The sequence below is a fragment of the Rhineura floridana genome, chromosome 20 (assembly GCF_030035675.1).
Source record: "Rhineura floridana isolate rRhiFlo1 chromosome 20, rRhiFlo1.hap2, whole genome shotgun sequence".
NCBI lineage: Eukaryota > Metazoa > Chordata > Lepidosauria > Squamata > Rhineuridae > Rhineura > Rhineura floridana.
In genome coordinates this window covers 21411683-21436036 of record NC_084499.1, presented here as the reverse complement: position 1 = coordinate 21436036, position 24354 = coordinate 21411683, and the positions used below count along the sequence as shown (strand labels likewise).

Below are 24354 nucleotides of genomic sequence, written 5' to 3'. Positions count from 1 at the left end.
CGGGTGGGTATCGATCTGAGCTCTTCTTCCCCCAAAAAGATCAGGTCCTCAAAGTCTCAAAAGTAGCAAGTTGTGGGTCCCCCTGTGTCCCTGAGGAGAAGCTTCTGATTTACCATCTTTTTCTGAGTATAGTTGTGAGAGCCAATGTGGTGTAGCGGTTATGGTGTTGGACTACAACCTGGGATACCAGAGTTCGAATCCCCGCACAGCCATGAAGCTCCCTGGGTGACCTTGGGCCAGTCACTGTCTCTCGGCCTCATGAAAACCCTGTTCATAGGGTCACCATAAATTGGAATCGACTTGAAGGCAGTACATTTACATTTTCCGAGTACAGTTGCTAAGAACCCAAAGTTAAAACTTTCAGCTTAACAATGGCAACGAAAACACTCAAGCAGGTCGGATGCAGCTGCTTCCTCTGTTTGCCAAGGTTTCTTCGTAATTAGTTGGCTCTGATCTTAAAAGCATTTAAACATAGCATAATCTCCCTTTGGGGCTTAGGCCAATACGAACAGTGGTTTTCTGGGACAGAGTGAATGCTTAGGCAGCGCTTTTAAAAATTATTATTAAAGCTATTTCATTGTGCTTTTATAGAAACATCAAATTTAAAACACCATGAATTGTCCACCATGTGTCAAATCTTAGGCTTACACATTTTTAATATAAGAGTCGTAATTTCCCTTCTTAAACATAGTATCTTAAATACTTATGCAGACACTGAGTACCATAAATATCCACATACCACCTTCAAATACTGGCAGTGGCACTCCAGAACGTCAGACAGGAGATGCTACCTAGGAACTGATCCGGGGCCCACCTGCAGTTTAAGCAGATAATCTCTACCTCTGAGCAAAGGCTCTTCCCTGTAACAGGAAGACAGGAAGCTAACTGATAGCATGTCAAACCACTGGCTCAACTAGCTCAGTATTACCTGCTCTGACTGGCAGCGGCTATCAAGGGTTTCAAGCAGGGGTCTCTCGTAGCCCTACCCGGAGATGCTGCTGGCGACTGAACCTGGGAACTTCTGCATTCAAAGCAGGTGCTCTCTATCATGGAGTCAAAGCCCCGAGTTGTTCGGCGGCTGTCACCCATCCTTCAGCCATTCTTTGAGGATGAAGAGTCTTAAGTAGCCCCCTGTTTTCTGTCTGCTCCCTTCTGGCATAAAAACAACACTCCAGTCGTGTTACGTCTCAACGGGTCAAGTGTCTGGCAGCAGCAATTACAACCACCACCACCATCTTGGGGTGCTCAAGGCCGTTTCCAACAAGGCTTTTACGCGAGACAAATTATTTCGTCAGATCTGCAATTAGCGAGTGCGTGCACATACAGGGAAGCTTCAGATAAACAATACAGAATAGAGCAATATGGAGAAGGCACAAGTTGGAAGGGCTGGAAGGAAAAGTTGGGACTCTTCAGGAAAACCTGACATGGGAAAGAGTTTCCTGCATAAAAAAAAATGCCTGGTAAGTTTTTTTAAAATCTTCCAAGTGCAAGCTGTGTGAAGCTGTTATTATGGCTTTAACGTTCAGCAACCTGTGTTTGGAGACTTTGTTTTCGGGCTTACCTTCAACATTACACGTTAAAATATCTGAAGAACTCCAGAAATCCAGCAGCCCTTTCCTGTGAATGGAAAAAAAACCCCACAGGATGTTAAACAAATGACAGTAGGCTTTAAAAGCAATTCAGATTCTAAAATTGTATATTGAAATTGAAGACCATGACAGATTCATGGCATGTTAAAAGTATGGCAGATATTTCTGGCTTCGTAATTATACAGGAAGTTACAAAGTTATCCCTGGAGGATGTGCTTTGAAACGGAGATTGGTGCTGCAGATGACTGGTCTCTAGATCAGTGCCCTTACGCTACAGAGCTCCATATTGCCAGGTCACTCATCATACCCACTGAAATGACCTTCTTCTCACCAGCCCAGAAACCTCCCAAATTAAATCCAGGAATCTGCATTTCAGGAAAGCAGGAGTAGAAGGAAAGCAAGCCTGCTGCTTTTGTCAGGCTACAAATCATTCTAAGTGCCCACAAATTTTATTTTCCCAGAGCACAGAGCGTAGACATAGCCTGTTCCTCTCTGCCACCTAATGACACAAACACAGCACTTCAGCCATGCCTGCAACACCTCTAGGGGCACCACCAGCTGGGATCAGCACCATCGCCTCCTGCCCCCTCCCCAAAGGAATTCCAACATGGCCCAAGAGAACCGGCCTCGCGCTCACCTGTCGTCCACAGCCTGTCAGGGCAGACGACGGGCTCCTCCACACCTCTACATTTCCCTGCTTCCTGAAGGCACTTGGTGCTACGTGGCTTCTACTGTGCAGGCCGGCCTCACCGACCAAGAGGAGCCTTTGTCACACGGCATTCCCTTCCCGCTCCTGCAATCCAAAGACGCATCCGTGTTTGTGACCAAGAAGTGTCAACCTAGGCTCCAGACAGACCCAGACAGGGGGCTGTGCCTGCAGCTGTGAGGAGGGGCTGTTGTGCAGAGGTAGAGCGCCTCCTTTGCATGCTTAAAGGTTCTAGCTTCAATCCCCAGGTAAGGCTGGGAATGCGAACAATGGCCCACCCAGCCCGGCTGCCTGTTCTCACCACAGCCATCCAGATGCCTCAAATGGGAAGAAGCCCATAAGCCAGATTTGAGGGCCACAGCAACTGTCTCCACTTGTGATTCCCAGCAAATGGTATTCAGTGGCATGCTGCCTTCGACGGGGTAGGGGGAACGTAAGAGCCTGTTGATGGGTCAGGCCAAAGGAGGCCCACCCAGTCCAGCGTCCTGGCTTTACAAGATTAGCCAAATTCATGGAGGACAAGGCTATTAATGGCTACTGGCCACGATGGCTGTGCTCTGCCACCAGTCCAGAGGAAGTATGCTTCTGAATACCAGTTGCTGGAAACGGCAAGTGGGGAGAGTTGCTGTTGCAGTCAGGTCCTACGTGAGGTTCCCATAATGGGCATCTGGTTGGCCATTGTGAGAACAGGATGCTGGGCTAGGTGGGCCACTGGCCTGATCCAGTAGGCTCTTCTGATATTCTTACCCTGTTCTCAGTGGCCAAAAAGATGCCTGAATGGAGAGGTTGCAAGCAGGACCTCAGCAGTGTTCCCCTCCCTGCAATTCCCAGCAGCTGGTATTCAGAGGCATGCTGGCCTCACACAGCTACCACAGGGAGCCCCCCCCCCGCAAACTCAACCTGGAAACCCTGGACAGACAGTGCAATGTTTACAAGAACTTCAATGCCACATCTAAACTCTGGTTTGAGGAAGGCGGAGTGACCTGTCAGGCTACTAATCATTCTGAGCACTCACGGGTTGCAGAGCACTGAGCGTAGACATAGCCTGTTCCTCTCTGCCGCCTAATGACACAAACGTGGCACATCAGCCACGCTTGCAACGCCTGTAGGGGCAGCAGAGCTGCAGGGGGTCAGACTCACCTGCAGCTCAAGGGGAAACCCTCTATGGTCTGGATTGCGGAGGCATGTCGTCATCCTGTAAGAGAGCCAAAGAAAGGAAACCTTGCATTAATGGTCACTCACTTGATTGCCTCTGGCAAGCAAGAATCACCTCAGAGCAGCCACTCAATAGTATCTTTAGAGAAACATGTAATTAACTTAAAACTTGCATGCTTATCTCCAATCTGGTTGGGCAGTGGGTGAGCTAGTAAAACATTTGCCATTGTATCTGCATGGCTGGTTTTGATGCACCCTCAGGTCTGCCAAACTCTGTCAATCATGAATTGTGATGCTTGTTTTAAAATGTTTTTATTACAGTGGGATATAGCCAATATTAGCCCTACTCAGAGTAGACCAAATGAAACTGATGGGCATGACTGACTTGGGTACTAAAGCTAACACTCTGGATACAATCCCAGGCCAGGGTATATACTAATGTATATCTCCCAGTGATGCACACACACACAGAGTGCATATATGTATTTAATTTATAAAATCTCATATATTTACACTTTTGTAAATTACACTACAGGACATTTAGAATAAATTAGGTTTTGTGCCACCCTTTTCATCTATTAAGGGCTGGATTCAATTTAACAAGAAACCAATGCACGTACTTATTATATTACTTATTATTAATAGTCAACTGTTGGTAACTTATGAGTTTGTCTTCATATATAATGTAAGTATTTATTGTGTCAGAGAATATATTTATATATGCCATCCTACAATTCAATACTGCTATTCCCTTTAAAATAAATTATAAGAATGTGAATGTATGGGACAGTTGTATCTAGTGTCAGTCCTACTCCAGAGTAGACCCACAGAAATTAATGGTCAAGCCTAATGTCGACCCAGTGGTAAAGCCTTTAACTTATTTTAAAAGGAATTACAAAACTATATTAAACACATCATGCCATGAACACAGGAAGTGAATGTATGTTTTCTGAAGGTGGCCAAGAACTTCCTTCAATAAAAACTACTGATAATGCACATGTACTCTATGAACAGAAATAACGACTTACAGCATTACTAGCGAAAGCGTTCATACTTATGCTGTTTTTTAAGATAGCCTATATCTATACACACACACGCACACTGTAACTATACTACTACTAAAAACGTTAAATATATCTATACACACACACACGTATATATTGGAAGGCGATTAAAAAAGTTTATTAAATAAAAGGCATCAATTAATAAAATATATAGTTACGAATACCAGTAACAACACGGTTACGGTATTAATAGCTACTGCAATTTTTCATATATTAATGTAACATTTAACGATACATGACATTCCGAAGTATAACTATCACGTATTACTACTAAATGTAAATGAGAACAGTTCAGGGAACCTCACGAAGCAATAATGACGATGCTCCCCCCCCCTCCACATTCCGAAGTATAACTATCACGTATTACTACTAAATGTAAATGAGAACAGTTCAGGGAACCTCACGAAGCAATAATGACGATGCTCCCCCCCCCTCCGACTCACCCGTCGAGGCAACCAGCCTCCAAATGGCCGAACTCCCGCGCGCCTCAGGCGTTTATAAACCTGTGGGCGGGGCATAGGGAAAGCGAGAGGAAGCGCTTGCGCAAGTAAGCACGGGAAGCCCCGAGGGACAAGAAGCTTCGCCCTGTCTCTAGGAAACGGTATGGCGTTCTGAAATCACAGAGACTACTGATACTAAAAAGCAGAGAGAAGCATTGCCTTCTTTGTGTAAGTGACTTCCGGATTCCGATTAGAATTTTCCATAAAACCTAAATGCCAGAAATTCAAAATTTTAGATGCGGTGTTGGGCACCAACGTGTTATCTCATTCTCTCTCTCGCCATTTCAAGTAGTAAAATGTACCAGCAAAGAGAGGAATTATTGCTCTTTCTAACTCGGGTCTTACCCAATGTGAAACATTGTAATTAAAAAAATAATTAATTTAGGCTGCAATGTAGTTACCTGGGAGTAAGTCCCACTGAATTCAATAGATCTTACCTCTGAATATACATGTAAAGGACTGTACTATTATTTAAGTTTATATATCCATATACACACTTCCACCACTCGTTAAGAGGAAAAAAGGGGTATAAAGAAACCCGGAAGTAGTAGGCCTCTGCGACTCTACTTAAATCTATTGAGAAAAATATCTATGGTTTTCCACTACCTAGAAGGACCTTTGCGAGGACGCTGGTACAGGAAGCACAGAGAGGCAAAAATCTTAACTCTTAACAATAAGCAAAAGGGGGAAGCTTATAAAAATGATTATCTTTACATGTTTTAATCTAGCCTTTGTTTGGTCTTTTTTATTATATTTTTATCCCGTCTTTTTTTCCAGGGTGGCTTAAATATTCCTCCTCCCCCCCATTTTTACCCTCACAACACAACCCTGCGAGGTAGGCTAGGCTGAGAGAGACCATCTGGAGCCCAAGGTCACCCAGCAAGCTTCATGGCTGAGTGGGGATTTAAACCTGGGTGTCCCCCCATCCACTCTAACAACTACACAGCACTACCTTATCACTGAATGGTTTTATCACTAATTGGGGTGGTGGTTAATTGTTGGAGATTAGGGTATGCTCACTTTTGTTACATGTTACACACACACACATGTATGTCTTTTGTGGTATAAGACAACAAATAAAGAGGTTAATAATAACAAGAATTATATAATTTAAACAAGTAAATAAAATTGGGAGGGAGGGAGAAGCCACCAGAGCCAGGAGAGGAAATAGGAGAGGTTTAAAAATGATCCATTTTAAATAATAAAAATATATACAGTACAGATGAAAATCAAACAGCTAAGAAAACAGGCAGATGGTTGAATCCAGAGAAAACTACCTTTTTCCAAGGCAGCTTTAAAAGAAGCCAATGGAATTCTTTTCCCTGTTATTTTGCATCGCCAACCAGGAGCCCCTGAGCTCCTCAACCTCTCCCAGGTGATCTGGGCAAGGAGTCTTCCTATCCCAACTGGCATGAAGGGGGACATGCCTCTGTGTCTAGGAGCGGTGATGTGCTGGGAGACGTTGTCTCAACCCCCCCCTCCAAACAAGATGATAAGATGAATTAAATACATAAATATGCTTCTGAGTACTAACATCTTTATTTAGGAAGCAAACACCTTTTCATTTTCCAGAGCTTGAAAAAAATGGGGAACCAACTTCCAAATGCTTTTTCATCAAGAACTTGCAGAAGGAAAGCATTTTGGGATAGCCTTCTGCCATCCTCTACCCATACTTTGGGAGGTTCTAGACCAAGAAGGGGAACATCTGTGGCCATGCAGATGTTGTCAGACTCCCAGCTCCCAGGAGCCCTAACCAGGGTGGCCAACAGTCAGGGATGATGGAAGTGTTAGAAGGACCAACACTGGAGACAGCCCTTGGCTACTACGTTGTCCCATAACCAAGACAGGCAGATGGACTTTGCGCCTGGGGCTAGTGGATTTTTGAGACGTGGGGGCGGCTTCCAGCCAAGCTGCTTGGCCTCACTAGGAAGGCTTGTTCAGCGCCCCCCACAAAACCTCCATTTGCTTCCTCTTGTCCTTGGCTCTGGTGATGGTCATTCTGAAGAGCCTGAGGTAGAGTTCCATGGCCGGCAGGCTGTCGTCGTTCCCCGGAATCGGATACGTGATGAGGGATGGGTTGCAGTTCGTATCCACCACCCCCACTGTGGGGATGTTCATCTTCGCTGCATCCCGGATGGCCAAGTGAGGGTCAAAGACATTGTTGAGGGTGCTGGTGAAGATGATGAGGTCAGGCAGGCGGACCCCCACTCCATACTGGATGTGGGGGTTCGTCAATAAGCCGCCTTGCCAGTAGCGCGTGTGGGCGTACTCGCCGCACTCCTTTGCCGTGGCCTCCACCTGATGGGAAAACTGACGGTTCCGGCCGACAAAGAGGATGATCCCTTTGCGATAGGCGATGTGAGCAGTGAAGTTGAGGGCCAGCTGGAGGTGCGTCATCGTCTGGTTCAAGTCGATGATGTCTTGATCGAGACGGCAGCCGAAAATATATGGCTCCATGAATCTGTAGAGACACAGGCCCGAACGTGGTTGTTGTGGATTTTGGGCTTTGTGAAATCACAGGAGACTCAACACGTTCCAAAAACTCATGTGTGTGTGTGTATATATTTATCTACAGTATGTCATCTTGACAAAGGCTGATCTGGTTTGCACATAACACTAAGCCACAGTTTATTTAAACTAAGACGGGTTTCTGAGGACCACCAGTGGCCAACGAGGTTCATTTAGGTGGTCTGTGGTGAGACTTAAGATGGGAGAAGGCACATTCATTGCACTAAATATTCATATTTATTTTTAATTGTGCTTAGATTGCTTCTCTTATTTCTTATATGGCATTTTATTGTATGGAATTCAAATTGTAAATACATATATAAGAAATAAAGAAGCAATAAATATAAAATTAAGAAATTATAGCCTCTAGCACAGCCCATTATAATTGCTGCAAATGCCAGAAAAACCATCAAGTGGCCTGCCAAGACCTTCCGTGGTTTTCAGGTGGTCCATGGAAGAGCGGGGGGGGGGGAGTTTGGGCACCAAGGTTTAAACAATGGTTTCCTTGACTTTGTTTTAGCAGAAGTCCCCTAGAGCTCAGTGGTGGAGCTTCTGCTTTCCTTGCGGAAGATTCCCGGCTCAATCCCTCCTCCAGGTAGGGCTGGCAAATGTCCCGTCTGCCTGAAACCCCAGAGAGCTGCTGCCAGTCAGTGTCAATACCAAGTTAGGTGGGTCAAGGATGTGACTCCGTATCAGGAAGCTCGGAAGGCCGGCGGAGTAACTGACCTGTGACGGCACCCCTTCTTGTGGCCCAGGTGGACTCTGGCCTCGAAGAGGTCCCTGAGGGAGAAGAGCTCTTGCAAGTTGAAGAAGTCGGCGTGCCTCAGCGGCTCTGACAAGAGCATCTCGTCGTTGGCTGAAAGAAGGAAAAGGTGACTCACTGGCTCCAACCCAGTTACTGACGGAGAGAGTGCAGGAGGCCCTTGAGAACTGCACCCGAATCTTTCACCCAAACGTTGCAGCCGTTTCTGCTTCTCCAGCTCTGTGCCCGACACCCGTCTAGTGTTGTCCCCTCCTGACAGTTCCCACCCACGGCCTCTCCCAGCTCCTGCCTTTTAGCCAAGCAGACCATCCCTCCTTCTGCGGATACAGCCCCTTCCGCTGCTGGATGCCCCGAATACTCATTTTGGGAATCGCAAGTGGGCGGAAGGCTGCAGCCGCTGCTGCAGTCAGGCCCTGCTTGGGGGCTTCTCCCCATAACGGGCACTCTAAGAACAGGATGCTGGACTAGACGGGTAGTTCTGAAGCCCAGGGCCAAACCCAGCACTCGGTAAGCACCGGCTTTCCCAGCCCCCAATTTGGCGACACTCACCGTCTGGGGCTTGCTGGGGGCTTGCTGCTGGAACAGTCGCGTAAAGCCTCCGGATGGCGGAAGGTGGCCTTGTCAAAGGCCCGATGCTGCTGAGCCTGGGTAGGGGTGCTGCAGGGAGAGAGAGAGAAACAAGTTTTCATTTGTTGCTGGGTTTAAAAAGGCAGTTCCCAGGCTCCATCTGTGTGTCACCCTCTCACGCGACCAAGAGACAAGACCCAAAGTGGAGTTATTTTTAATTTACTTATCAGAATTTATATACAGCTCGATTGTAAAAACAAAACAAAACCCAACCTCTTAAGCAGTTTACAAAAAACCAGGTATGCTGGTGACAGGTGACAATGACAGAGGCTGCCAGTGGCTCCTGTTGTAATTCAGCCCTTCGTTCAGAACGGTGAGGGCTAGAATCTTAGTGTGGTTTTAAGGGATGGGCCAAGGGAGGCCCTGGATCAGTCGCAGAGCGCATGTGCTTTGCAGCAGAAGGCCCCAGTTCAACCCCAATGGGGCAGGGCTGGGAATGTCCTTTGCCCGAAACCCTGGAGAGCCGCTGCCAGTCAGGGAGACAGTACTGAGCTACAGCTAGCCAACACGTAGCTTCCTAGGTGCCCGTGTCTGTAGCCTCAGGCCCAGTTCCCTCCCCTGCCACTTCATCGCGGCGCAGCAAGTCATAAGAACATAAGAAGAGCCTGCTGGATCAGGCCAGTGGCCCATCTAGTCCAGCATCCTGTTCTCACAGTGGCCAACCAGGTGCCTGGGGGAAGCCCGCAAGCAGGACCCGCAAGCAAGTCCCCCTTTGCGCCTGGCCTGGAGCACGTGCAGAGTGCATTTGTGAGAGGCCGGGGCTCTGGGTCGCGCTTGCACGCGGGTCCTTCTGCGCCCGCCTCCTGCGATGCCCGTTTGCACCGGGCAGGCCTCACCTGCCGCCCGAAGGAGCCTGGGCGCCGCCATGGTGCTCTCCGGCCTCAGGAAGGCAGGACGGAAGGGAAGGGGGAGGGGACAGCCGCCCCTCCGCAGGAAAAGCCGCACAGCGCCATCTGCCGTTGCAAGGGCGCAGCGACGGCGGAGAGAAAAGCAACCCCCCTCCTGCCTGGAAACCCGGGGGGGGGGCGCTGCCAGTCAGTGCTGCCAGTACCGGAGTAGGAGGAATAAGGCAGCCTCCTCTGTGCCTGTTTAGTCCAGCCCATACTTCAGAACTGCGAGGACTAGAATCTTGTATTTCGTTTTAAGGGGGACGGAAGAGCATCTGCTTTGCATGCAGAGTCCCAGGTTCAGTCCCCAGTAGTATCGCCCCCTGCCTGAAACCCTGGAGGGCCGCTGCCAGTCAGTGTAAGCAGCACTGAGATAGGCAGAACTATGCTCCTATTTGATTAGTCCTTTATTCAGTACCATGAGAACTAGAAGCTTCCTGTACTTTTATTTTCAGGGGAAGAGCTATAGTTAAGTGAGAGAGCACCTGCTTTGCATGCAGAAGGCCTAAGGTTCAGTCTCCAAGAGCATCTGCAGGTAGGGATCTGCTGCTGGGGTTGGGATGTCCCCTGCCAGAAAACGTAGAGAGCCGCTGCCAGTCAGTGTCTGCAATATTGAGCTAGATGTCTCAATGGCTTGGCTGCCCATCAGGCAGCTATTAATTCAGAAGCAGAGAAGATGGGACTTGGGGGCCATGCTGAATATTAGTGACTGTCAAATCTGTGCTGCTGTTCTCGGAATACGGGAATGCAGGAAGCTGCCTTATGCCGAGTCGGACTGCTGGGTCACCTGGCTCAGCGTTGCCTTCACTGACTGGCAGCAGCAGCTGGCCAGGGTTTCAGGCAGGGAGTCTTTCCCAGGAGATGCCACTGGCGACTGCAGAGCAAGTGTTCTAACCACTGGGCTGCGTTTGGAAGGTGCTTACTCAGGAATCAGCTGCTACTCCTTTAAGAGCTCTTCCTGCTCAGCGCGGTCTCCTAGCAACACAGCAGCTTTGTCCGGGCACAAGGCACAACCACCGCCCTTGCTGGCTCTTTGATGTTTGGAGAGTTCCCTGTTCCTTCCTCTCCCCCACCTGTGGTTTTTTTTTTAACCTGCCCAAAGCGGGCGCTGCCCCGCTGCAGTCTCCTCCCCGAATGTCCCAGGAACTGCCTTGCCCAGATGCCACAGCCCCTCTCCCGAAGAAGGAAGGGGGCGAACTGCAGAGAACTTCCGATTACTACAGGGTTGAGCCGAACTTGCCTACCAGGTTCAACTACCCCGGATGGTTCCGCGGTTACAGGTGAGAGGGAGGGCTGCAGCATCTGCTGTGAACGCAGAAGGGCCCACCTTCTGTCCCAGTGGCATCTGCAGGCAGGGTCAGGAATATCCTGCCTTAAACTCTGGAGAGTCACTGCCAGCCAGAGTCAGCAACACTGAGGCAGATGCTCCTGTTTAATTCAGCCTTTTATTCAGAACCATGAGGACTAGAGTGTTTTTAGGAAAAGAGCTATAGATCAGTGAGAGAACACCTGCTTTGCATGCAGAAGGTCCCAGGTTCAGTTCCCCAGCAGCATCTCCAGGTAGGGGTGGGAATGCCCCCTGCCTCAAACCCTGGAGAGACGCTGCTGCCAGTCAGTGTAAGCAACACTGAGCTAGATGGAGCTCTGCGCCTATTTCATCCAGTCCTTTAATTTGTGACATTTTGGTTGCCTTAATTACTCACTGGAAGGCAACTTCCGATGTTTGGCTTGCATTCTGTCTTCCAGAGTGAAGGAGCCCAACCCGCTGTTCAGAACCACCAGCATGGATTATGGCAGGAAACCCCCCACCGTGCACGAAATGCCGGTAAAGAACGAGATCGGCACTGAGGATTCACGTGCTTGTGAGAAGGGACCCGAAAGGCGGCCGGATCATCACCGTTTCCAAGGGAGAGGGGAATGACCCGAGAAGGGACTGATTCCTTGCGGGAGGCGGAGGGGGGAGCAGTTATCCTCTTGTGCCAGGGATGCACCTCCTCTGGAGGTTGGGAGGACCCTATTTTAGTTATTTATTCATTCAGTCTATACCCCACCCTTCCTCCCAAAGAGACCCAGCGTGGAAAATACAATCATCATCATCATATTTTTAAAAGCATGCTAAAAACAGTTAAAAATAATTCTTTCAACCAGTAACTTCACAAATTGCCAGGAACAGCAGTGGGCAGATCCACACCATACATTTAAAGCACATGACTTCCCCCAAAGAATTCTGGGAATGGTGGTTTTCCCCTCACAGAGCTGCAGTTCCCCCAAAAAGCCACAATTCCCAGGATTCTTTGGGGCAAGACGTGCTCTTTGAATGTGTGGTGTGGACCTATCTTTCAGTCGCCAAATGCCTGGCTAAATTGGAGTGTTTTAAAATTCCTCCTGAAAGTCCCTAATGAGGAAGACGGGCACTTCTCTGGGCAGTGGGTGATTCGATTGTTAGGGACAGAAACGTGCGATGGGTGTGCAGACCAGAGGGTGAATTGCCCGTGAAGGCTGCAGCCGTGGCACGTCCTCCAGATAGCATCACAGTCAGTGGCCGTGGTGCATTGGCTCCTAAGGAAAACTTCCTTTTCCTGTGTGCCTGAAAAGTGCTTGCTGCAGCCAGTGCAGTCCAAGTGCTCGGCCAGGTCCCAGCCTCGGGCGGCTATTGGGGTTCTTGGTCCTGAGCAGATGAAGAATGCCACTCCTCTCCTGTTTTCTTCCTAACAGACCTGCTTCCACGCCTCCCCGCATGCCTTCACAGACCACCTTGTAAAGTTTGGTGTGCCCAGGAACAGCGGTATCAACACTGTCACGGAGAAAAGCAACGTGACAGGCCTGGACAACCTGATCACTCCCTTTGACACGTTAAATTTCCACCCCAGTTACAGGACCGGTGGGCCGTCTTTTTGCGAGTAGCAGGCTCAGAAGGCCAGGCGCTGCTCCCTTCCGCTTCCTACTTCCTGTCCTTTCTCCTGAGCAACACCACCAAGAAACGATTCCAAAAATCTCCTAGTTCAAAACTCCTGAAGAAATACTTCCCTTCTGCGGCCCTGGGTGCAATGAACGCTTTACGCTGACTTTACTCTGCCGTTCCTGGGAAGCTTACAGGCTCCCGCAGGTGGAGCCGAGTGGCTTGGGCAAAGAGCTTGCAGAAAAAGTCACTGTTGTCGAAGGCTACCCTGTGACAATAGCGCTGACTGCCATTAAAACATTGGGAATCGGCAAAAGTGTGCATGTACTGTCTGGCTTGACACTTAGGGGAAGACCTGTGGCTCTGTGGGTAGAGCACCTACTTGCGCGCAGAAGGTCCCCGGTTCAATCCCCAATGGCACGTCCAGGGAGGGCTGGGAGAGATTCCCTGACTGAAACCCTGGAGAGCTGCTGCCAGTCAGCGTTGACAGCACTGAGCTAGATGGCCCAACTCGGTAGAAAGCTGCTTCCTATGTTCTTGTTTAAATCAGAACTATGAGGACTAGAATCTTACTAGTTGAGGCTGGCCCATTAGGGCTACTGGGGCACCTCGTCGACCCTGAGCCAGCCCCCACCTGCCTGCCAGCTCCCTCCTTAGACTCCAGGCCGCCCCTTGCAAAACTCAGCAGGAAGGATCGAAACAAAACTAGCAATGGCTTTGCCGGCCATTGGCTCCCTGCCTTTCCCCCGCCTGCCTCAATGGCCACCAGCCTCCACGGGATCTTACCCACTGCATGCTTTTGGCACCTGGCTCTGGTTGGGGTTCAGGTAAAACAAAACAACTGCCCCAAACAGCTTGCCCGCTGTTTGGGAACGGTCTGACATGGTGCAGACACCACTTCCTCTATCTTTTGCTGACTGAGACAGGTTCGGACCCAGAGTCAGGGTAACATGGCAGGAACAAATAGGCCCAAGAAACAGGATTCCAGCAATGAGACAAGGAAGGTAGATGCTCCGCGTGAAAGAAGAGGAGCAGAAAGAAGAGCACGCCAGCCCCCCCCCCCCATGTTGCTGGATTCCAGCTCTCATTTGACGCTGGCCGTGCTGGCTGCAGGGGCTGATGGGAGGAGGAGTCCAACAACATCTGCAGGGCAGCAGGTTGGGGCAGGCTGGTTGAGACTGAAGGCCTGCAAGGGCTGCCAGCTGTTGCTAAAGGTGCAACGGCGGTCCAGGATAGTTTGGTTTTTGGTTTTGGTTTTTTTCCCCTGCCCAGTAAGGCCTCTGCAGGAATAATGCCATCCAGAAAATAAACATTATTTTCTGCAAGGTGTGTGTGCCACTGACAGAGCTGTGCCTCTCACTAACTGTCCCCTGCCCCCACCTTTCTCAGCCTGAGAGAGAGACAGAGAGTAAGCTCTTCCTGGGCCAACACTCTCCGCACCTGAGAAGCCAACAGAATGAGAAAGGAGAGGGCGTAGTCAGTCAAAATGTGTGGCAGGGGCCGTTTGCCTCCTTGGAGTGTTGGGGTGTGTGTGGGGGGGATGAGAAGCAGAGGGAACTTGCTGGGCAGCGGAAGGCCTTCAGCAGAAATCAATACAGTGAAACCAAAGAAATGCAAAAGGCGTCCCACAACGCAACAAGAGTCCGTTGCGAATGCTGAGCATGTTTACGATTCTACAGCGTATGAATCAAGGTGATTTTGCCGAAGTAGCCACTCTACGAGGAGAGTCCCCTCGCTGTGGCTGCCGGCCTGGAGAAACACTAACTGCGCAATCCAAACCCGAGGATCTGCCGGGAAGAGCACGTTTGGAATAGGTGGATCTTGGACTGTCCCAGGTGAGCGGGGTCTATGCAGGGGCTTAACACCGGTGTTAAATCCTCAAGAAGAGGTGTGGCATGGCAGGATGGAGGAAGGAGAGATTTACACTTATTCCAAACCGCTTTCAGCTCAGTCGTGTGGCCTGGCAACCCAGTGCAAATATATGCCAGCAAAAGGGTGGTGCAAGTCAGACTCTGTTTTAAAGGCTTGTTGTTCTCCTCTGCCTGGCTCCTGAATGGAGTTTGGAATGGGTGTAACTTTTGCGGTCTTAATTTAAGCCGGCATAAGCTTCACTGGCTTGTTCTGCCCTTCTGTGAGTGCAAGGGCACCCATGCATAATAATATATCCCATTTGTGAAAGGAGTCACCTGGCTATAGGAAGTGGACAAAGTGAGCTGCCCTGCAGTTAGGACGCTATCTGTTCTCACACTGGGTCTTGCAAAGTAATTTTATTCCCAACACTGGATGAAAACATTTCCCACTATTTGCTCAAGAAACACTCACAAGGAGCAGAGCCAACAACACAATATATAATGCCCCCCCCCGACAAAAAAACCCTTGCAACGGCCTTCCCCTTGGCAGGACAGACTCCTCCCAGCGAGAGTGTGGCTTACTCACTTCCGTGATCCACAGATCCACCCGTTCTGCTCTTCTCCCAAGCACTGGAGAAGCAGAGCAAGGTGATTCAGATGGGGACTGCTGGATCTTTGTGGTAGGCTTTCTCCACCATCCTGGGGACCAGCCAGCCTTGCTCAGGTGCTCCCACCGGCCCATTGTAAAACAAGAATGATGCAACTAGCATTGCAACAATCTCACACAACATTTCCATTACAGCAAACGAGGGTTGCACTCATTCCAGAATGTTTGGATGGGCTTTGCCTAGGTTTCAGGATTTAAACTTTAGAGGGGGTTTATACATGTTTACAAAACCGAGAATAATTAAAATACAGAGCATTGTAAGAAATGGAAAGGAGAACAATTCTTAACAAAAATCAGGAATGAACGATGCGATTAAGAGAAGTGCCAAACGGAACCATACATACATTTAAATCTTTTGGGACGGTATCCGACAACTTTCTGGCAAGGAAGCTGCTAGGGTGCATCCTTTGGTGTTTGAGACGCGATTTCCTCAAGCGCAGGAATACCTGGCTGAATTGTGTTGGCAAGGGCAGAGACAGCGACCTTGTCTGGAGTTATTTCTGATGGCACAGAACATTAGAACAGTCACCCTCTGGTTTCCCCCACTCTCGTTTTCTTCTAAGGTGGCACAGGGCACATCTTCAGGAACTACGTAACTGTTGCTACATCAGTTTATGTTCCTTCCTGGGAAAAAAACAAACAGAATAAATGAACAGCGCAGTTCAAGCACTACTTTATAGATTTCTCCCTCCACGTTCGTTTTGTACAGTTTCATTTCGTTTGGCCTTCAGCCTCACTTGTCTGGTCTGTCCATCAATCCAGCAGGCAAAGCTAAGCCAAAGCCACCCCTGCTTGTGCCCAGGATTCTCAAGAGAGTCCCTCTTGCTTCTCAGCAACAACGGAGAGAACCAGTCTCTCTCCGCCTGAAGGATGCAAGGTCAGGGGTGCTAATTTGCATGCTTTCAATACATGTTTTTTTGGGGGTGGGGGATGGAATCTGGGATTGTTTCATTTGGCAAATATTTTTTTATCCAATACAGTGATACCAAGCTGCATAATTCTCTTGCATTTACACTTGGTAAGCAATATTTCCCTGATGAAAATCTGCACAGCCTGAAACTTGAATACTTTTGTGTCACAAGGAATCTGCAGTGCACATTTTGTGGCCTGGCTTCTATACGAAGATAAGCAGAGCCTGGCTGGTGGATCAGGCCAAGGGGGCCCCTCTAGTCCAGCCTCCTGTCCTCACAGCAGCCAGCCAGATGCCCCAAAGGGAAGCCCGCAAGCAGGACCGGAGCGCAACGCATCACTCCCCCCACTTGTGATTCACACCAACTTGCATCCAGAAACATACTGCCTCCGACCATGAAGGCAGAGCACAGCCATTGTGGCTAGTGGCCACTGATAGCCTGACCTTCTATGTATTTGTCTCTCAGCTTTGGGGCAGACATACGGCTTTGTTTCCAACTGATGCATGTCCCGTTCGCAGAACAACTAATAAAGTGGAATGATGTGTGGACGGTCCGGTATAAACCCATGACTAATGCACTATTGTTGCGTCAATGACATGCTACAGAACATACCTGCAACCCCCCCCCCCAAAAAAAACAACCCACCACCAGTCTGGAGGGGCCCAACATCATTATATTTTTTATTTGCTTATAAGTCACTTTGGGACCTTTCAATGGGAAGCGATATACACGAAACAACAACAACAAAGGGAGCCCCCCCCCCCCAGGCAGCAGGACATACTTTTCTGGCTGTTTTTTTCCTCCAGTTGTCATGGTGGGCCTGATGTCGGTGCTGCTCCTGCTGCTGCACTGGCCGCTCCCATCCTGGACCTCCAAGCAGCTTCTGGTTTCTTGCCAAGGACCTTTGAGAACGATAAGGAGCAAAACTGAAACACTGATGGGAGGGGGAGCCCTTTTGCATCTTCTGCCAGGCCTGTGGCAACCGTAGCAACTGCCCTTGGAGACCCTCCGGAGGCTGCACCTAGAGCGGCAGTGTGGCTGCTAAGTGGTGAGTGGGGCAGCCTGAAGGGACCACACGTTGCTGTAGCCCCGAAAGCTCTGCCCAGTCAGCTGCTGAGCCCAATGCAAGGCGTTAGTGTGCAAAGCCCTAAATGGCTCGGGACCCAAATACCTTAAGGAGAGACTCCCCCAGTATCAGCCGTCTCAGACTCTACAGTTGGGCAGGGGAGGCCCTGTTGGTGGTGCTGCTTTTGGCCTTCACCTGGTTGACCCGTGACAGAGCCTTTTCAGTGGTGATTCCCCATTTGTGGGATGCCCTCCCTGGTGAGGTGCTTCTCCCTCCTCTTTGCTGACTCTTAGGAGGAAGTTAAGAGCATTCTCGTTTACCCAGGCATATAAGATGGTTGAAAGATACTGGCCATGGCAACCTTGGAATTAGTAACTCTGAGCGTATGTGGTTGCTTCTAAATGTTTTTAGATGTTCTAAATGTATTTAAATATGATTTTACTTTAAATTGCATTGTTTTAACATTTTGATGTTTGCTGCCCTGGATCCATGTGCCAGTTCTTCTCCAGACCTTGTAAGAGAAGAATGCTTGCTGTGTGAAACTGGTAGGGAAATCTACGTCTGGAAAGGAAGGAGGGGAGCGGCCCTGCTGAAATGACACCGGGGGTGGCAGGGGAGGGTAGCTGCTGAAAAACTCAAGATGCATCATCCTCTGCAGAGCTAGTTCACATGCATTAGGCATTCATGCTCAAAGTTCTCAGATGTGAGGGCAACTTAAGGAAGCACTTAAATCTATAGGGGTGGCAGGCCTGAGATGAAGTGCCTGATTTGATCATCGTGTATCATGCCATACCATGCAGAAACCATTAACTTCTTCTTTAAAACTTATTTTTAAAAATGAAATCTGGACAGCAACGGCCCAGCTGCAAGCCACATAAAAGCCGACTGATGTTTTGGCTCCTTCTTTGCAGAGCTCAGCCCCCACAATGCGGCCTTGAGAGGACAACAGACTTTTGATAACAGTGAGAAAGAAAGTGGGTGGCGGCGGGGTTGGAGCGGAGTAGAAAGGACAAAAAAATTGTGGCTTGAACTGGGATTTAGTCCCTGCCTGCCAGTTACAGAGAGACAGAGGAGACTGACTGGGGGATATTTGAACAGAGAGAGGAATACACTTTTTCATAACAGCTGACTTTTTACTGATTTTGGGGGGCTCCTGTCACTTAACCCTTGAACTATCTACTTATAGTTTTGAAGCAATAATAATTCAAGAGCAAAACGTGAAGAACTGCGTAATTATTTTGTTCAGGGATGCTCTGCAAAGAGCCGTCCTGAGCAGAATCCTAATATTTATTTATTTATTATTTGATTTATATCCCGCCCTTCCTCCCAGCAGCTCAGGGCAGCAAACAAAAGCACTAAAAACACGTTAATACATTGTAAAAACAGACTTTAAATACATTAAAACAAAACAACTTTAAAAACATTTTTAATAAGCTTTGAAGACATCTTTTTTTTTAAAAAAAAGGTTAAAAAACATTGTTTTTTTTAAAAAAAGGTTTAAAAACATATTAAAAAGCAATTCCAACACAGAAGCAGACTAATAGGAAATCTGAGACCTCTGCCTTATTGGGGGAACCTCTCGAGTTCAAATATAACTGCTCTTGTGTGGGAGGCCTGACCTCTGACACAGGTAAATGGTATGCAAAAAAAGAAAAGGAAGTGGCTGGAAAATAATCTACGGGACAAAAGGGGGAGAGTCACATCCATTGCTCCATCCGCTTTTTGCCTCTGCCTCCCCCAGAAAGTTGCCCATGAGTGTGCAGGGACAGGGAGTGCTTTGGCCTGGGGAGAGTCCTCCTGAGGGCCAGGCAGAGAGACCAGGATGGCTCCATTCAGCCCCTGGGCTGGAGGATTCCCTACCCGTGAGCGGAAGAGTCTACCTGGAATGCTCTTTTCAAGGTCTGCGTTTTTAGAATCTCACCTCCGTACAGCTGCACCGGCGACAAAGCGATGCAAGGCAAAACTGTCCATCCTGGATCAATGGAGGTATTTAAGGAGCTGTAAACAAAACAGAACAAAAGAAAGGGGAGCATCCGTCAATATTCTTTGTTAAGAAAAATGGAGATTTCGTGAAGGTTTTTGATCCAAGAGGGCGAGCATGAGACACTTTGGGTGTGTGCACTGCATTTAACAGGCGCTGTTAAGGATGCAAGCTGAGCAATTTTTCTCTCTCTCTCTCTGGCTGGATTGGGAATAGAGTTGATTGTGTTGTGCTTTACTGGCCTATGAATGTTTAATGAATTGGATATTTGTTCTTTTGCATTATTATTTTGTCCTCCAGATGTTTTATTTATTAATAGCATTTGGATCCTGCTCTTCAGCCAAAAAGAGGCTCCCGGAGTGGCTTACATAGAATCAACTACAACAAAGAAAAAGACACAACACACAAGGGAAAAGGGACAGGGAGGGAAGAGGAAAAAAAGCAAACTCAGGCACCCATTCTTAAAACAGTAGTCTTTATGATGACCAGCTGGCAGAGAAACAATTCAGGGGTGAGGAGGTGCCTGACGGAGCGGGTCTTCCGGCAGATGGAACAAGGCCTGCTTCCCATTTCTCCCACAGAGGATGCCTGACGGAACGGCCACGACTGCTGCCAGGTGACAGCAGAGGGCTCTAAGCACTATCAGCTCCAGCCAGCAAGGCCAATGTGCAAGGATGACGGGAGCAGGAGTGCAACACCATCCGGAGGACTGCAGGCTCTCCACCCCTGGTACAGAGGGTTAACAAGTTGCCCTCTATGTCTCCATCACTCTGCCCTCGCAAAGCAGTTGCCCTCTGAAAGGGCAGCCCCTGCATGCCTTGATGACTTAGGGGACAAGACGGGTGCAATGTGACATCTCTGCCCCTGTACAATAACACAGCAGGACAAAATGGAGAGCGAGAGCATGCTTTTCAGCCTGAGGGCCGCATGCCCTTGTTCAACCTTCCCAGGGGTCTGCATGACAGTGATGGGTGGGGGCCAGATACAAAAGTGGGCGGAGCAAAGGACTTGATTCTTATTTTTATATAGTTGGCTGCATTCTATCCATGCAAACATCAGAGTGCGCTCACACACACACACACACGTAGTGGGAGTTTTTTGTGAAAAATGAGGTGTCGGTATTGATAAAAGTACAGTGCGTGCCAGCACAAAATGGCTGGCATCGGCAGCAGAAAAAGAGAGGTGCCACTACAGAAAAAGCCCTGTATACTTTTATACACACACACACACCCTCTCCATCCTAGCAAGCAAGAGGCTGCAGCGCAGTTCAAAGACACATTTCAGCAGGGAAAAGAACTCATGGAGGGCCACAGAGGAGGGCCGGTGAGAGTTCTGAGGGCCACACACAGAGCCCTGGAGGGCCGCATTCAGTTTCTGGGCCTGAGACACCCTGCACCAATATTACACCATCAAAGGTGCTGAATCTAATAGTCCTGCTACACAGTCAACGATCAGGCCCTTGTGCCGGGGCTTCTGCTAGTTGTTGGTCCAGCTTTGCTTTCGTGGGACAAATCCTTGTTCCCCCTTTGTTTCTGGCCGAGAAGGCGCCTCACTGCAGCTTGCGCAGGTGCCACCCGATGTGTTGTTCTCCTTGATTTGCCAGACGGTGGACATTTTGCCTTGGGCGACTCTTGGGTTTTAAAAGGCCTTCTTGGCTTCCCTGCGAAAGCATCTTAAAAAAAGTTTTCTGGAGGGGCACCGCGGCAGCAAGAGAGGCATCTGTGGAAGTCACATGGCTGAAGGTATCATAAATCACAGGTTACTTTGCAGGCTGCATGAAGTCACAAGGGAAAAATATTTGAAGAGCAGTTTTGCAGCCCATAGCTACCCCACAGTAACATCAGTCAAATTATTTGCTGTCAAGTACGGCTAAGTCTGTTAGGGTTTGTTGTGAAAGCAACCCAGCTTAGGACAGCTTGTGAGGACAATGGCCTGGGCCAAGGGACTCTCACCTCAAATGAATGTACACCTTTGCATCACATCGTACTGTTTGCTTTTCCTTTGCCTGTAACCTGCGTTGGGTTGCCTAATAAACGTGATTGACTGACTGAACAACAGGAGGCACAGAACTCCTGCCTCTGGACCAGCCCCAATGAGCTGTCTGTAGGACGGTCTGTGGCTCAGAGGTAGCGCAAACACATAGGAAGCTGCCTTATCCTGAGTCAGGTCACTGGCCCATCTAGTTCAGTACTGGCTGCACTGACTGGCAGTGGCTGTCCAGGGCTTCAGGCAGGGACCCTTTCCCAGCTCTATCTGGGGATTTCGGGGACTAAACCTAGGACACATTTAGGGGCTAGAGATACAAAGAGCAATGATGTGACAATTATTTCTTTTGTAATACTGAATGTTTGCTAAATTGTTTTTGTCCTTTTTGGGTGCATTGGTTGTTTTGTAAACTGACTTCTTTCCCCAGCCTCAATGTTTTGTATTTTGATATTTTGAATGTTTGTTGTAAGCTGCTTTGGGCACAGCGCACTGTGGAAAGGCAGCATATAAATAAACTAAAAATAAAAAAAATGAAGCGGAATGTTGGAAGTTTCAGGACAGGCAAAAGGAAGATCTTCTTCACGCAGTGCATAGACCGACTATTGAATGTGCTCCCACAAGAAAAAGCGGTGATGGCCACCAACTGGGCTGGCTTTACAAGAGGATTGGACAAATTCATGGCTACTAGCCATGATGGCTATGCTCAGTCTGCACAGTCAGAGGCAGGATTCTTCCGAATACCAGTTATTGGAAACTACGGGAGGGGAGAATGCTCTTGCACTCAGGTCCTGCTTGTAGGCTTCCCGTAACGGGCATCTGGTAGGCCACTGTGAGAACAGCAGGCTGGAGTAGATGGGCCACTGACCCTACCCAATATGCTCTAATGTGGAAATAGTGTCTGTGTTTGCTTTTCTTTTAACTTCCTGCTCCCAGTCCCCTTCATTAAGCTGGATTTACACACTGCATAGTCTAAGCACATAAATAATTAAACTCTTTTCCAGAGTAGTGTGGAATCCTCAGCTGATTTTCAAGCAGTTTATCATGGTAGTTTTGGATAGCAGTTGATCCCACTCCACCCTATTGATTTATCAATTCATCTTTTAATTGCATGCATCCGTGAAAGAGTGCAAACATTCTGTGATAGCAGCCTTAATAAAATACTGTGCAAAATTCATTTGTCTTCATTTCAGTTTTTAAAAAACTGTTTCAATTTCTCCTCAATGTTGGACTTGGCATTATAAATGGGAAGCTTCCTTTGAGATATTAGATCACTGACTGCTTCACATGGATAAACATTTCAAGACATTGGTGAAAATCTATGAACAGAAATATTCACACACCGAGTACTTATACATATTTTGGAGGGGAAATAATTCACAAGAAATTAGATCCTTTAAGATAGAAGTAAAATGTTTTTATCACTGACAAAAGTCCATAAGGTTAATATGTGTGCACATCGGGCAGCTTTCAAAATTTCTCTCATCGTTTCTTCAGAGAAAAACATCAGATTACATGCTTATATAAAACTGCTTAAAGTACAGCACGTTTCATTATTGTAGGAACATTTAATTTTAACTTCCTCTTGTGTCTTGCCTTTTTAGATTGTAATTGAGGGCAAGGACTGTCTTGGTACTGATCTTTGTAAACCGCTGTGGGAGCCGTTTGTGCCTGAAGAGCGGAGTAAAAAAAAACGCTCTAAAATAAGTAATAGATACTACTACTGATCTGCCTTATAGGTATTACTGAGATGATGTAGGTGAAGTACTCAGAACGCCCAAAAGCATAATATATAAATGCTAAGTATTGTTGACCCAAGTACAAAATATTACTGTTTGAATGCTGTGATGTGCCCCTTACTGTTGGTTATTTTAAGACAGTAGCCACGGCCTGAGCAGATGAAGGTCAGAGGGCAAAGCAGTGGCTGCGGACCCAATCTCTGTAAAACGTAGGAGATGCAACTCGAAAAAGAAATCACATTCGGTTTCATGGTTCATATTCTGAACCCAGTTTATTAAATCTTATAAATGTATGAATGTACACCATTTCATATATACAAAATCAAGTTAAAAGTGCTTCTTCAATCATAGCATTGAAACCACAAGCTACAAAGTACTGCAATTCCACCATAAAAGAATACAAAGGGATTCAAGATGCACCGGTCTCCTTCAAGGGTCCCCATAAACGGAATGGGAGATTTAAAGAGCAACAAAAGAATGTCTATGGAAGGAATGTCTTCCAGTAGAGTTTATACAGGGAAGGGACAGACTGCCAGGATGCAGGTGAGGTTTCAGTGCAAAATGAGCTACAAAAGTAACTTTATGAATATACACCTAGAGAGAGAGAGAGAATGACAGTAAAAAAAAATGCCAGGGTGAGTGCCAGTTCTGAGCCGCAGTTGCTTCCTGATGGCACATTTGCCTTCTAAGGAGGACGCAGGAAGTCACTTCACGGTTCCTTCTCTTGGGAGCAGATTCATGCCTGACACTTTGCATGCTTCTCAGGCAGCCTTTGCCAACCTGGTGCCCTCCAGATGGCCTGAACAACAGCGCCCGTCAGCCCCCAGCCAGCACAGGCATGAGGCTGGTGAAGGCTATTCTGAGAAGAAGGGGGAACAAGTGGAAACTGCTCCCCCCGCCCGAGTCAATTCACCCCTCTCCTCTTTGGCACAGCATATTAAAACATCACAAACAGGTGGGCCTCAAGGAAACCTCCAGAAGTATCAGCAAACCCCCAAATGGCAAATGCAGGAAGCAACAGAGTCCGTGGTGGCTACTGCAACCATTGGGATGGGTGGAGCGGAAGGCAGGGAGCCCAAACTGTAGGCAGAGCCATAGAGCCAACTCATTCTGCATTGGTCTCCATCCTCCCCCCCTGCTGAGTCCTACAGGGGCAACATTGAGACCGAGGAGGAGGAAGATGGCAGGCAGGGCCACCCCCTGGACTGGTTGTCATAGTGCTCCAGTAGCCCTGATGGGCCAGCCTCCCCTGAACATAGTCACAGCCACTTGCCCTTGCCCTGATGCAGCAAATCCTTTTGAACGGAAGACGCCTTACGCATTAACGGAGCCCCCCTGCATGGAAGGCCTGCCCCACTCATCTCAATGGGGACAGCAGCCCCATGGGCCCATGCTTTGTACAAGCTGCTCTGGAGCATCCACCAAAATGACCAGAGCAGCCCATGTGTGTGTGCGTGTT

General features: G+C 48.3%; 4 protein-coding genes and 2 non-coding genes across 9 annotated transcripts in view; 1 reads left to right on the top strand and 5 right to left on the bottom strand.

The window, feature by feature from the left end:
* Positions 1-4998, bottom strand: part of AGPAT2 (1-acylglycerol-3-phosphate O-acyltransferase 2) — a 54687-nt gene extending 49689 nt beyond the window's left edge. The window contains exons 1-4 of one of the 2 annotated variants that reach the window (XM_061604502.1): positions 4958-4998; positions 3436-3490; positions 2227-2382; positions 1562-1617 (exon numbers count right to left, since the gene is read on the bottom strand). The gene's annotated coding sequence lies outside the window, so the exon portion shown is untranslated. Of the gene's footprint in view, positions 1-1561; positions 1618-2226; positions 2383-3435; positions 3491-4957 lie in introns of those variants that run through there. The other variant, XM_061604504.1, reaches the window with a different exon arrangement.
* LOC133374052 (small nucleolar RNA SNORA17) lies at positions 2001-2142 on the bottom strand. Its single transcript, XR_009759810.1, has one exon. It is a non-coding gene; the product is annotated as a small nucleolar RNA SNORA17 (small nucleolar RNA).
* Positions 3278-3411, bottom strand: LOC133374051 (small nucleolar RNA SNORA17). Its single transcript, XR_009759809.1, has one exon. It is a non-coding gene; the product is annotated as a small nucleolar RNA SNORA17 (small nucleolar RNA).
* A 1536-nt stretch (positions 4999-6534) lies between the features above and the next one.
* MRPS2 (mitochondrial ribosomal protein S2) lies at positions 6535-9858 on the bottom strand. The gene is made up of 4 exons (XM_061604511.1): positions 9749-9858; positions 8835-8942; positions 8249-8378; positions 6535-7475 (listed from the first exon to the last, which is right to left on the bottom strand). Exons 1-4 carry the CDS (start codon positions 9777-9779, stop codon positions 6938-6940), a joined length of 807 nt encoding a protein of 268 aa, XP_061460495.1. The 5' UTR covers positions 9780-9858; the 3' UTR covers positions 6535-6937.
* Positions 9859-10774: 916 nt separating this feature from the next.
* PIERCE1 (piercer of microtubule wall 1) lies at positions 10775-14782 on the top strand. The gene is made up of 3 exons (XM_061604512.1): positions 10775-11079; positions 11546-11624; positions 12515-14782. Exons 1-3 carry the CDS (start codon positions 10934-10936, stop codon positions 12701-12703), a joined length of 414 nt encoding a protein of 137 aa, XP_061460496.1. The 5' UTR covers positions 10775-10933; the 3' UTR covers positions 12704-14782.
* Positions 14783-14976: 194 nt separating this feature from the next.
* Positions 14977-24354, bottom strand: part of PPP1R26 (protein phosphatase 1 regulatory subunit 26) — a 16583-nt gene continuing 7205 nt past the window's right edge. For 2 of the 3 annotated variants that reach the window (XM_061604498.1, XM_061604499.1), the window contains exons 3-5: positions 19114-19190; positions 16908-17028; positions 14977-15839 (exon numbers count right to left, since the gene is read on the bottom strand). In XM_061604498.1, coding sequence (XP_061460482.1) covers positions 15818-15839; positions 16908-17028; positions 19114-19190 — 220 coding nt within the window. In that variant the 3' untranslated portion in view covers positions 14977-15817. Of the gene's footprint in view, positions 15840-16907; positions 17029-19113; positions 19191-23126; positions 23490-24354 lie in introns of those variants that run through there. The other variant, XM_061604500.1, reaches the window with a different exon arrangement.

Bases quoted from the DNA above. Each gene is read 5' to 3' on its own strand.
- PIERCE1 (XM_061604512.1), top strand. From the start codon at position 10,934: ATGTCCCAGGAACTGCCTTGCCCAGATGCCACAGCCCCTCTCCCGAAG. The intron at 11,080-11,545 runs GTGAGAGGGAGG...TCTGTCTTCCAG, and splicing joins GGATGGTTCCGCGGTTACAG to AGTGAAGGAGCCCAACCCGC. The intron at 11,625-12,514 runs GTAAAGAACGAG...TCTTCCTAACAG, and splicing joins CCACCGTGCACGAAATGCCG to ACCTGCTTCCACGCCTCCCC.
- MRPS2 (XM_061604511.1), bottom strand. From the start codon at position 9,779: ATGGCGGCGCCCAGGCTCCTTCGGGCGGCAG. The intron at 8,943-9,748 runs GTGAGGCCTGCC...CTCTCCCTGCAG, and splicing joins CAGGCTCCTTCGGGCGGCAG to CACCCCTACCCAGGCTCAGC. The intron at 8,379-8,834 runs GTGAGTGTCGCC...TCCTTCTTTCAG, and splicing joins CCCCCAGCAAGCCCCAGACG to CCAACGACGAGATGCTCTTG.